A 13,509-nucleotide genomic window follows, 5' to 3' on the forward strand; every position below is an offset into this window, starting at 1 on the left:
AAAGAGGAAAAAACCTTTCTCCTCTGGGACACTATTTATTTAGTCTCCACTTACCAGATGCGTGCCTGTTGTCTGATATGTACTGCCTGTTATGCTCCAGCTCTGCTCCTGTTCAGTGCCTTATTGATGCAGCACCACTCCCCATCTCCTCCCTGTCAGTGTACTGCTCTTCTGCTCCTCTTTCTGATGGTGTGCCCGCAATCAAACCTAAAGGGCTGTCAGCCATTCGGGGATACTTAAACTAAAGTGAGGAAGGATAAGTGTAATCTGACACATAATCCTTATCTATGTAGCTCTATTTCTCAGACTGAATAAATTGCTCTGGGGCCATTATTTAACCTTGATGCTTGTAGGATATAAATTTATCAGCTCCCTCAGTTGCCATTTCTTTAGTGCCTCTCATGCTACAGCCTGTAACTGTATATCACAGCCCTGCAGTACATATAGTATTTCCAATTGACGCAGACCAGCGGATCAACCAGTAATGAATGTCAGTGATGTATTATTGATCGCCTACTATCCTGCATGTGTCATTGATTAGAGCAGCACAGTGTTTAATCACTGAAATTTAAGTAAATTGTCAGGAAATAATAAAGATGGCCTTTGTCAAATATGTGTTCACACTCAGGATGAATTATGAAAGCGTGCGCACGTGTGCATGCATGTGCACATGCACTTGGTATAACTCACACTGTGGGGACTCAACCTTCCTCTTGGGAACCAAATCCTGATTGATCTATCTATCTAGCTGTCTAGATACTAAATACAGATAGGTGTAAGGAAAAAAATGAAAATACAAGAAGGAATTGTGAATGTGAGTTAGAGAATAATGGTGACAATGATTAAATGAAAATGAAAGAGGGGGTAGATTAGTTCAGAGTCTGTCCTTAGAGTGTTTGAGAGGGAGAGTGAGCTGCCAGCAGTCCCTTCATCTCATCAAAGCTTCCCTGCTCTCATCCTCACTCGTAACACCCCATGGTCTCTCTTTCTTCTTTTACTCTCACTGTCTCTCGTCCAATTGTTAATCCATGAACACAAATTTAGTTTTCTCATTTTTGGCGGGGCAAGAAGAAAAATCCCACGGCACAGTTTTTCCATACAGTAATCTCATTTCTCCTTGGGTACATGGCATTGTCAGCCTCTAGGTGTGGGTTGGATGCTAGTACATATGTTCTCTTATGATTATTCAGTCTTGCTATGATTTCCATATATTTCACTAAGACTGCAGGGGGCCATGTTGACTAGTGAACACACTCTGAAATCCTGCAGTTACAGTAAATGTATTTTATATATTCTTTTATACCCAAGCCACAGAAAATACTTGCTTGTAATTGGCTGGCAGGTGTTTTAAAACCGCACCATTTAATCATTAGATTAAAGGTACTTTAGTCAGCAGCTATATCTTTAATTAGCACTTTGTGCTCATACTGCAGATAAAAGCTCTCTATTCAAATACAGCTTAGTTGGATGAAATGTCCAAAAATGTTTTTACTGACTAAATCGCTTACTACAGTTACATGAGCACAAGCCCACACTATTTAGAAATGTACTCAGGTACTTCACCCTGTAGTACTACTACTTGATGGGCAATTACCAGAGTTCTATATTTAATTCTAAACTCCGGTGGTTGAGTCCAACATGGTAGTTAACGGACAGGAGTCAACGCTGGAGTAAAGTGCTCCCGTGCTTTGTCTTTGTTAGTTTGAACCAGCTGCTTAAGGTGAGCTGCAGCTCCTTGGCTGAGGCAAGCACATAGAGAATTACAGTAATCTAGGCATGAAGATACAAAAGCATAAATGACTTTCTCCTCACTTTAAAGGAATTATTTCTTAACAGAAAAAATTATGACTGACTGAATATATTTGTTACAGTAATACATGAGGGAACAAAGGGGCTAGTCTGCAGGGTCGGTCTTATGATTCTCACTGTTTTATTGCATTATTTTTGCCAAGCATGCTGTTTACTGTGGAAAAACTTATGGAAATCAAAGAGAGCAGAAGATTTCAGTGTTTAGCTAATAATATGGTATTCTGGGATTCACGATAGTTTCACCTTGAACAGTAGATTCATTGGTAACAACAGGCAGCACAGCAACAAACCCATCTTTGTATTCTCACCAGAGAGAATGTGACCAAATTTTACTCACAGCCTGATTTATATGAATCATTTAACAACAGGTGATGTGTAAAAAATAAAATTAAAAAAAAAAAAATGACAACACAATGAGGAGCACATTAATGCTATTACAAAAAGCCAGCATACACGAAGCATGAGACTTACCTTCATATTTCCTTTGCCACAGTGAGGTCTAGGACCATGTCTGCTACTAGAAGTTGCCCATGCCAGAAATGTTCAAATCAAGCTCTGAGCTTGAATCTTTGGGCAGAAACAAAATCAATTCAGGGTTATATCAATGTAATTTACAGACATGGTGCTTAGATTCAGTATAATCTACTCTGAGGTTCATGCTGAATGCAATACTCACACTTGCAGTTTTTATGATCAGGGAAATCTGCTGGTGCTTCTTGATCTCTGCAGAATTGATTTAGACTGTACTGTTAGCAGAGTGGATTAATCTGCAAAGCTAAAATCCCTTTCCTCTTTAAATCAGTATTCTCAAGGGTAATGTCTGTCAGTCATGTCTGCCTTTCACCTATTTCCAAATGCTAATGTAAATCAATGATCGTTTCATTTTTTGGAGGCAACAGAGCACAAAATAGGTGTTGAAAAGAAACAACTGGAACTAATTCCTTCTTTTCCTGTGACAAGCATGCTTTACATGACTTTGTACTATGACAAATGATATCAAATTGTTTTTCCATGTCATTAAAGCCAGGGTATGCAGATATTGCTTTATGGTCTGTGAAGCAATTCTGAGTATAGTATATCTCAGCGTTTGTGTGTACATGTTGGCAACACTTTCAATCAGTCATTAGTGGGCAGGCACATAATGTGCTTGTATAAAGAAAGATTAATTTGTAATTGGCTTCCAGGACTGTAAAGAAAAAATGGGGCACTCGCCATCGCCCTGAGACTTACCTGCAAAAATTTCAAAAACACTAAAGCCCGATGTAGGTGTGGCTCCTCATTTGGTCTCAGTTTTGCTATTTTTAGCTGTAATTTATTTGTTGTCAAAGATGTCACCACAAACAAGAAAACAAGATTCTCACATAATATGTCATTTTGATTCATTGTCAGTGAGATTTAAATTACTTCTGTCAAGGCTCTAAGCCAATTGAACTACATCTTTAATAATTAATCTCACCTACTCACACACACACACACACACACACGCCGGCACACATATTCACGCACCTTCAAGATGTTTCTATAGATTTTTTTTTTTTTTTTTTTTAAATGGATGGTTTTTTTCCTTGTGGTTGTTGAATGGTTGTTGAAGGTGCATGTAGGAGGAAATATCTGGAATGCTTTGTTCACAAAAAATAAACCGGCACAATGCTTGTGTACACACACACACACACACACACACACACACTGAGGCTGAGATGATTTATAGCCAGCCATGTCTAATGGATTGCTTTGGCACTTGAGAAATTATGAAAAGAAATTAATTAACCTATAGTGACCCTGCTGTCCATCTACCTTTCTTTCTCTCGCTCTCTTTCTCTCTCTCACTCTGACTCTCTCACACACACACACACACACACACACACACACACACACACACACATATTCACAAGTGACCCAGGCACCTGCTGCTCACTATCGATGTAAATACAGTGTAAATGGGCCATGCTTTATCTTCTTTGAATCACATGAAAATGCCCATTTCTGCCATGGCAACTGATTCATATTTACTCAGAGTAATATGTTACTTGGAAAAAGATAATAAATAAACAGATATTTTAAAAAATCAAGCACTAAAGATTATTGAGTGTCTTTACTAAAAGAAGTGATTCTGCTACTGAACCCTGCAAGCTTTGTGGTGTTCATCACCAAGAAACGAGTGAACACTAACATGAAAAAACAAAAACCGAGTGAACAGCAGCTTAGTTCCCCCTCAGTGAGGATCTTAGAGAGCAGTTGTTAGTTTCTCTCTTTTGGCTGAATACACTTGGAGAGCAGGAAACTTTGCTTAGCTGAGGGGTTACTGCTTCTCTCACTCTCTATCTGTCACACACATCTTTAACCAATATAGGATGTAAAAGGAAAATTCATTAGAAATACCCTTCTTGCTGCTGGGTCCTCGAATGAATCAAGATATTTCAACTGGTTTGACAAAATCAGCTAAAACAACATGTAGAATGTCTCCATTTTATACCAGAATAAACCAAAGGGCATCTTTAAATTGGATTGATGTTTTGCTTTGCATTTTTGGCAAAGGTGCAGCTGAGACATGAGTACTTGTTATAAATTATTTTGCATTTCCTGTCTCCTGAGCTCTGACAACCAGCTGCTATGAGACAGAGCAGAGTCCATGAGAGTCACACTGTGATTACAGTCCACTCCAAAATAAGTCTGCACTTCAGATCCACAGACCCTCACACAAGCACAAGGTCGAGTGGGTTTTTTTTTTTTTTTTTTTTTCACAAGCTTGTAATGTTAGAGTATATCTTTTGCATGTATTAAATTCTGACTGTGGCAAAGTATTCAGGTTTGTGTCATGCTGCTGTTCCTGACATAGGGGGGAAAAAAGTAATTCTTTGAGTTTTGCTGCATGACTACGACGACCACCTCCCTGAGTGACAGATAAGCAGATGGCAAGGACAGTGGGTGTGTTAGTTTCCCAAAATATGTTGAAGTGTCCTAAAAAAACACATTTTCTAATCAGTATTCTGTCTGAACATGGGCTGTTACTTGGTAATGAATTTATAGTAACAAGACACTCTAAAGTGTGTCAGACAGCTGTTGATGCAAATGACTTCTGTTTTAAATGATCTATAGCCTACAATGCATTGTTGTCTTTACATGAGCATAGTTGTTATTAATATTTTCATGTATGTGAGACACTTAAAGACAAACCCTCATTCGCCCAGACTTGTTTAGTGTCTTTCAGCTTCTTGTTATGTTTTCTGGACCATAGCTTTACTGTCTTCGTTAACTGTGATTAGATTTTGGCTGTAACATGCAGTTGGTTTTAAAGTGGAACATTTAGCAGCTAAGGAGCCAGATGTTTCCTTCAAACTAACTGCTTCGTATGGAGGGTCATCCAGTTACATCTAAAGGCAAAGCTGTTCTTAACCCTTTAGTATGACCACATTTGTAGGTGTACCTAAAACCTGGTGTGATGGAATGAACTGCACAAATACTTTATGTTGTGTTCACAACTTGTTTGTGGTGCCCCCAAGTGGTCAAAGAAGTCAGTTCTTGCAGATGTAAATCATACTGAGAAGACAAATATGCCATAAGTGATCATGTATGCAGAAATCTGCTTTTTTATCATACATTTGCTAACTTTTTCAAAGCACAAAAATTCTTATTTTGTTAGTAGAAGCTCTTGAATTGAATGAATTGAATTTAACTGAACTGCAAGACTGAGATACACATGGAGAGAGTGAGGTCATTTTAAACAAAGAGAAAGCATGACAGATAAATAAAAGAATGACAAAGACGGATAGAGACGGTAGGTCAGCAAGAGGCAGAGGACAGGTGATCAACATGGAGGGATTATTAGTGACTCTGTGTGGGGTTTAGTGAAGAATGTTGAGGTCCGACACACCAGAATGTGATCTCGCTCTGGCTTAGTGTCACCTCTCTCTTCCATTTCCTCTGGTTTGCTCCACAGGTACACACTAACTACCAGTCCATATAAGTTCACTCCTGTCACGACACTCACCTGCCTGTAATTCTCTCTCTCTCTCTCTCTCACACTCACACTCACACACACACACACACACACACACACACACACACATGCCTCACAGCTTGCCTCACCAGGCTCACACATTGAGGTGTTCAGTGGGTGGTTCAGCCGAAGCACGAGACAATTTTTATGGATTTTCCACCTTGCATGCTGCAGCAGAGCAAATCCAATGCCTTCACCTCTGCTGCAGCAGAGCAAATCCAATGCCTTTTTCCAGCTGGCTGGAGATCATGAACACTGTATTCTTTCCAGATGAAGTGATGGAACCACATAAGTTTGCTGGAGCACGTCCTTTTTACACTGGCACACCAGCCGAGTTTACTGATAGCTTAAGTAAAAGTTCATCATGTAGTTCTGACAGATATTTTACTAACCACCTCCACTTTCTTTGTCTCTTTCTCCATTTCTCCTGCAGATCCGAGTTCGACCTGGACTATGACAGCTATCATGAGGTCTACTACGACAGGTACTGTCAGAAAGCTACGCATGGCAGCTCACGTGCCTTATTGCTTGTCCATGTTTTACAGGAGGCTAAAGAAAGAGGCAGATTCTTCATCCCTGCTGTCTTCAGTACTCTCCGCTTCCCATCGGTGTCTGCCACACAGCTGTCACTCATCTGGTCTTTGCTTACAATGTTGCCAGCTACTACTCAACACCCAGGAGCTCACTTGTCTGACACACACACACACACACACACACACACACACACACACACACACACACACACACTGAGAGAATCACACACACATGCCTTATTGCTTGTCCATGTTTTACAGGAGGCTAAAGAAAGAGGCAGATTCTTCATCCCTGCTGTCTTCAGTACTCTCCGCTTCCCATCGGTGTCTGCCACACAGCTGTCACTCATCTGGTCTTTGCTTACAATGTTGCCAGCTACTACTCAACACCCAGGAGCTCACTTGTCTGACACACACACACACACACACGAAGTCAGAGAATTGCACACACACACACACACACACACTCAAAACCATATATTTCCGCAGACAGTTGCACGGTTAAACATGCCCAGACCATGGATTTGTAATGTGAAGGTCCAGTCTGAGTAATATAATTTGCTTAAGTTGCATCTCTACAGAATTTCACAGGTGATATTATATCAAACTTTTCTTGCCTGATATAGTAAGAAAACTATATCAACTAAATGACTAAACTACTCTAATACACTATACAAAGGTGTGGAGTGCCTTGATAAGTCTAGAACAGCTTCTCTGCTCCTTGCTGACATTAATTCTCCAAGTTCCAAGTATCTGAACTCTACTGGAGAGATAACCCCTATTCTTCCAACAGAGATTCCTTCTTCATTTGGTGTTTTAATAATGACCGAGAGTGATGTCTAACACCAAATCTGCCATAGCGCTGAACCGGGTTGACATACGATTCACATTATTTTATTTTTGATTATCAACAAAGCACCATTTTTCCCTTTAATATACCACTGATCTTTGTCTAGACACGGGCTGATACATTTGTTCAACAGTGTGGCACAATGATTGCAGACATCACTGTGTCTTATTAGCATGAAACCAGTGTGTAAGGTGTTGGTACATACTGCTATATTAAATTGCTTACATATGTCAGCGTGTTGACAGTGATGAAGAACTGTTGTGTACTTGGTCAACACAAATTAAAAGCAAACTGGACCTAACAAAGCTTTGCTTACAAAAAGGCTTTCTCTTTGTCTATACTTCTACCTAAAGTTAGAGTGTAAAACGGCTAATACTGGACAAAGCTGGAAAAAAGTGAAGGATTAAAACTAATGACTGTCAAAGTCAGGTATTTATAGCGGACTAAAGATGGTTTTTTTGCAGTCTGTGGACTAAAAATGTTTTTTTTTTTGCAGTCTGTGGATTACTTGGACATACATGAAAATGCCAAACATGACAGCACCTGTGAAAATACAACTGTTTATAGGCACTTAAGGTCAAGTTCTCAGTTTAGCTGTCAGGACGGGCTGACGACAGCCACACACCAGGCTTACTGTATAATGTCACTTAAAACACTGAAACACTTTTAGCACATTGTTTTTGACCTATCATGAACTCTCAGTTAGTTTGCCTTCATGTTGCTGCAGAGTACACTTCTGTGCAGTGTACACTTAAGTGCAGTAGTTACAATAATGAGGTAGTTAGTCAGACTGAGCTCTACTCAGAGTGGCTCTGTATTATTGGTCCTCCACTGAAATTGCTCAGGGACTTTCCTAAATCCCCCAGGCCTCACGCATAAACACTCCATTCAGCACATTTGAGTAAAAGAAGGCAATGTCATTGTACACACACACACACAATATAAACCTCATTCCATTTCCCTTTCTCACATATATCGATGCTCTGTTGCTCTGAGTATTAACTGTCATCTTTCCTTTGTTTTTTCTCTTGGCTTTGGCTTGCTCTGAATTTTTCTCTTTGCTCAGGGGTGAACACTCACCACTGATTTTGAATTTGTTTTTAACACGGCGCATTATTATTCCCCATGCTGTTGGCTAGCACTACTGACAGCTGTGTGTGTGTGAGTTGGGGGGTGGTACTGGAAGTCTGTGCTTGCATATTTTTGTGTGTACACACGTGTTTGCCTCTAGCTGCAAGTGTGTGGGGAATGTGACTGCGTGCATGTTTGTTCTTGTGTTTGTGCACATAAATATGCGGGAAAGAGAGAAATTACAGTTTTTATGGTAAATGGTAAATGGACTGTATTTTATATAGCGCTTTCTCACAGTGTGTTACACTGGCCAAAGCGCTTTACAGGAGATTATACACCATTCACCCATTCACACACACATTCACACACCGATGACGAGAGACACTGGCGCCAGTCGAACCACCGGGAGCAATTTGGGGTTCAGTGTCTTGCTCAGGGACACTTAGGCATGCGGGGAGACCGGGAGTCGAACCACCAACTTGCTGGTTAGAAGACGACTTCCCTACCTCGTAAGCCACAGCCACCCCTATCTACAGTCCTCTTGTGCACACATGAAAGAAAAGTGTCTTTCAACATAGATAACAGCTCACGCTGACAACGCGGCTTTCTGTGTGGGGTCTAATCCATCAAGACAAACACACACTCTCACACACTTTTTTGTAATCCTCACTCGGCTGCCGTCTCTGAACTTCCATTCTCTGAGTTGATACTTCAAAGCCGGTGTAACAACACATTGTCTATCTGCCCCTGCAAACTGCTCTAAAGGACTTTTGACTCCCATAGGTCTCTGGTGTCCCTACACAGGCAGTGCTGAAAGCCTCTAATATTGCACACTTATGGTGGCCTAATACACTTCATCCTGTATGTGTGTGTACTGTGGATGTGCTAAGGAAACGGTGTGTGCAGAAATCTCCTCACAGAACAAACAGAAGACAATGGAGAAAACCTTTCAGGAAACTGGCTCAGTTTGACTGACTGACTACCAGCTCAATCAGTAAATCACTATCCAACTCAGAGTCCGTGCAGCAGACAGCTTGTCTCCCTGTTGTTGGCTTCTGATAAACAGCAGAGGAGCTTTCCCTTTCCTGGCTTTCCAGAAACAATTTAGGCAGTGTTCAGACTGTTGTCCATCCAAATATATCCAGATTGTGATTAGATTCAGTGCTATTGCTGTTACCCCAGAAAATAATGAGTCTACAATTAGATTTGTAACTCTTTTGGTCATTTTTTTAACTATGTCACTCAGTCTGCACAGATAATTTATGGCTGCTACAACTATTCAATTCAGTTTTATTTGTATAGCGCCAAATCGCAACAAAAGTCATCTCAGGACACTACAATTATTATTATTATTATTATAGAGGGAAAAACCAACAAATCCCCTTTGAGCAAGCACTTGGCGACAGTGGGGAGGAAAAACTTCCTTTAATGGAAGAAACCTCTGACAGACCCCGGCTCTTGGTGGGCGGCCTTCTGCCTTGACCAGTTAGGGTGAGTGGATAGAGGAGAGAGAAAAGAGGAAAAGCAACAAGACACAACAAACAATCAAACACTGATCAGGTCGATGTGGCTGGTGACTGCTCGTCAGAGACGTAGAGCTCCAGAGCCAGGGCAACCTGCAGAAAGGTACAGGGAGAGAGAGAGGACACACTACGGGAGAGAGGAGACACAAAGTTAGTAATGTGTAATGGTGGAGAGAAAGGAAAAGGAGAGGAGATACAGGTATTTGTTATTTTATCCATCCAATTGACACCACGGAGGCCAGGCTAAATGATATTTTAATAATAGTTTAAAGTTCCTTGCAGAAATAGAATACATTTTTTTTTCCAAAGTGTTCCATGTGAGGAACCACAAGTGGCACTATGAGGTCTTTAAGATACGATGGAGCCTTGTCATTAAGGGCTTTGTGTGTTATGAGAAGGATTTTAATTTCTATTCTGGATTTTACAGGGAGCCAGTGGAGAGAAGCTAATATGGGAGAGATATGATCTCTCTTGCTAGTTCCTGTCAGTACTCTGGCTGCAGCATTTTGGATTAACTGGAGGCTTTTTAGGGAATTATTGGGACATCCTGATAGTAAAGAGTTACAGTAGTCCAGCCTGGAAGTAACAAATGCATGGACCTCAGCATAACTCTGAGAGAGGATGCTCCTGAGCTTGGCAATATTGCGCAGGTGAAAGAAGTCCGTTCTAGAGACTTGGTTTATGTGTGATTTAAAGGACTGGTCAAAAATGTCTCCACGGTTCCTCATAGTAATACTGGAGGCAAGAGCTACAAGAGGAACTATATGGTTGGATAGCATATTTCTAAGATTTTCAGGCCCAAGTACAGTAACTTCGGTTTTGCCAGAGTTTAGAAGTAAGACATTACACAGAAACATTTATGAAATCTTCCATAATTTGGCTGCTCTAGTTCTCATACTTCAAAAACATTGCCAGTGATGTTTGGTTTTAGTTCTGTAGCTGTGTTTCACCTGGTCACTGCATCAGTGGGTGCTGAGGTCAAAATATTAGGCCAGATCATTCTTTTTCAGCCACAACATCACCCCTATTTCTGTAGAAAACACACATGGTGTCCTTTCCGTAACCACTGTGGAGTTTGACTGTGATACACCCCCTGTCACTGGCACTACTAGCCTGGCGGGGAGCTATTGATTGGCCTTGACAGAACCAATTACATTCAGTGACAGTTAGAGACATGGAGCTGTCCACAGGGACGAGGCAACACCAGCACATGATCGAGAGAAAAAGAGATAGAAAGTGCAAGACAAAGGAACATAGAATATAAATGTCTATATTTATCTTAGATGCACGAACAGCTGCTGTTCTTCACTGTCATTTCTTTCATTCCCTTGTTTTTTAGGTATAACTAAAGGCATCAAGAGGTGATTTTTTTAATTTGCTACTGCAAATATCACACTGATCCTTTTTAGAAAACTTAATTTAAGAAATATTTCTTTCCTTTTTTAATTTAGCAAACACAAAATCTAACAAGTTAAATAAAACTACCAGTAAATAACTTTGTCTAAATTAAACAGTCTAAAGTGACAATGAAAATGAAAGTTCTGATTCTGTGCAACTGACACATTTTGGTTAGTAGCAAAAAGTTTTGAGACTCAGCCTTAGTTGAACCATTGTACTGTGTGGGCGAAGGTTAACATCATTTGAATATGAGACGTTCACCAGTTTTAGGTGGCTTTAAAGGCAGGGGGACTGTTTCTGCACAGAGAACAGTGGTTGTGGACGGCTCAAAGCACACGCACAGTAATCATCTCCATGGTCCATTGACAAGCTCAGTTTAGCTACTTTTACCTACATATGTCTAATTACACTGGTTTCAACTTCTTGTGAGTAGTTCATCATGCAAGTGGATTGCATTAAATCACAACTCACTTTCAGTAAAACCTCAGCTGCAGGAACACGGTTCAAGATAAATTGTTTTACAATTGTCCCTACTGAATTTCCAGGGTCTATGACTACCAACGTGTGCCAGCATCCATGTCCCCCTTACCCCTGGGACCCAGTTTGGCCAAACGATCCCGTTCCTCCTCCTCCGGACACAGACGCAGTCGAGACAGAACCCACACCAAAAGCTCCCGAACCCACTCCACTAGTTCAACCACAGCCAAGTGTGAGTAATATGATTGAACTGGAAGTGATATCTGACTCCACTTAAGCTGCTCAAGGCTGTTTTGTTAAACAAAAACATCAGTTTTAATATTTATTAGAAGACTCCCATACACCCCTACATTAGATGCTGTAGATTTGCAGTTTTCCTAAATCCTCAGAGAAGGAAATAGTCAATTTCACTGAGTGAAAATTTAAATGCTAAATAGAAAGCATTAAAAGCAGCCATGCAGTACTCCATTAAGCGGAAATGTTGGCCATTAAATCTCATTCCTCTCATCCTTTCAGTCCAAAGTGATCAGAGACAAAATATGCAGTGTGTAGTTTACACGCGTTACTGCACATGATTACTAAAAATTTAAATTCGAAGACTTTAAACAGTTACCCTTTTTCTCTGATGTTGCTTTGATGAGACGAACAATGCACCAGGAGATTTACAACGGGTGCATGACACTTAATGTGAGTGGCAAATAAGAAACACAAAGTGTGCACGTGCTGCCCAAGTAGTTAATGATCTCAAATGTCATGGCAGCTTGCACCTTTACAGTGTAATCAAAACAGTTTATGTTTCATTTTTCATCTTCATAGTGCCATTTTTAAAAAGTAATATTTCAACATCTCAAGAATTATGCTTATTCTCATTCTTGCAAGAGTTAGACAAGAAGATCAGTCCACTCTTATGTGCATCAAATATGGACCTGAAGCAAGGATACAGTTAGCTTAAAACTTAGCTTAAACACAGGGACCTCCCAGAGTCTCACGGTGACAGAAAGACTCCAGAAAATTGCTACTTCTGAGCAAAACCACAACTTATCATTTTCACATGTCAGTTTTTGTTCAGACTATAACAAACACGATGTAACTTGTTAATTACTGAGTTTTAGGTGTGCTGGTGGGTGGATTTTGTTACCTCCAGAGAGAACCAGGCTAAACTAAGCTAATCGGTTCCTCACTCCTTTAGGAATAATAACATTATCAGTCTTCAGAGTGAATATGTGCATTCCCTAAAATGGAAAACTATTCCTTCCTATTATTTCCTTTTTTCTCTTACATTCTTTCTCTTTCTGTCCCTGCAGTGGGCATGGAGGAGTTGCAGGTGATTAAAAAGGAGCTGACTCTGATAAAGACACAGATCGATGGGTTGCTTGACAGTCTTGACAAGATGGACACACAGAGGAATGACCACAAAGGTAAGACAGTGACGCAAGCAGACAATGGAGGCAGATGGGTGTGTGATCAAATGATAGATAATCTATTCGCCCATCAAAAACATTTCAAGGCAGACTCCAGCAATATGCCGCTTTCAGATTTCTGCTTGATTAGCTCCTTCAGTCACAACCCCAATCAAAATGATTCAGGATCTGTGCTGCAGGGAAACTAGGAGATGGGAATACACTGCACCAGCGGAGCCACTCCTGCTTTACCTGACAAATCAATTATTTTCTTCCAGTCAGGATTTTTTATAAAGTTGAATAAAATGCAAAATCAGCTGGGGGGGCGGGGGGGTGATGTCTGGATTTATGTTTGTGAGCAAATTATAGAACATGCTGAACAAACAGTATGGTTGAAGTGAATGACTGATGAAGTCTCAGAAAACACAAATATAAGAGATGGCGAATGACA

General features: G+C 40.5%; 1 protein-coding gene across 3 annotated transcripts in view; it reads left to right on the plus strand.

The window, feature by feature from the left end:
* LOC109964718 (heterogeneous nuclear ribonucleoprotein C) overlaps window positions 1–13,509 on the plus strand; it is a 32,739-nt gene that overhangs the window by 17,704 nt on the left and 1,526 nt on the right. For 2 of the 3 annotated variants that reach the window (XM_020608239.1, XM_020608230.1), the window contains exons 3-5: window positions 6,240–6,290; window positions 11,727–11,890; window positions 12,963–13,076. In XM_020608239.1, the coding sequence (XP_020463895.1) occupies window positions 6,240–6,290; window positions 11,727–11,890; window positions 12,963–13,076 (329 nt within the window). The remainder of the gene's footprint in view (window positions 1–6,239; window positions 6,291–11,726; window positions 11,891–12,962; window positions 13,077–13,509) is intronic. The other variant, XM_020608248.1, reaches the window with a different exon arrangement.

This window comes from Monopterus albus, unplaced genomic scaffold (genome assembly GCF_001952655.1).
Source record: "Monopterus albus unplaced genomic scaffold, M_albus_1.0 scaffold4.1, whole genome shotgun sequence".
NCBI classification, from domain to species: domain Eukaryota; kingdom Metazoa; phylum Chordata; class Actinopteri; order Synbranchiformes; family Synbranchidae; genus Monopterus; species Monopterus albus.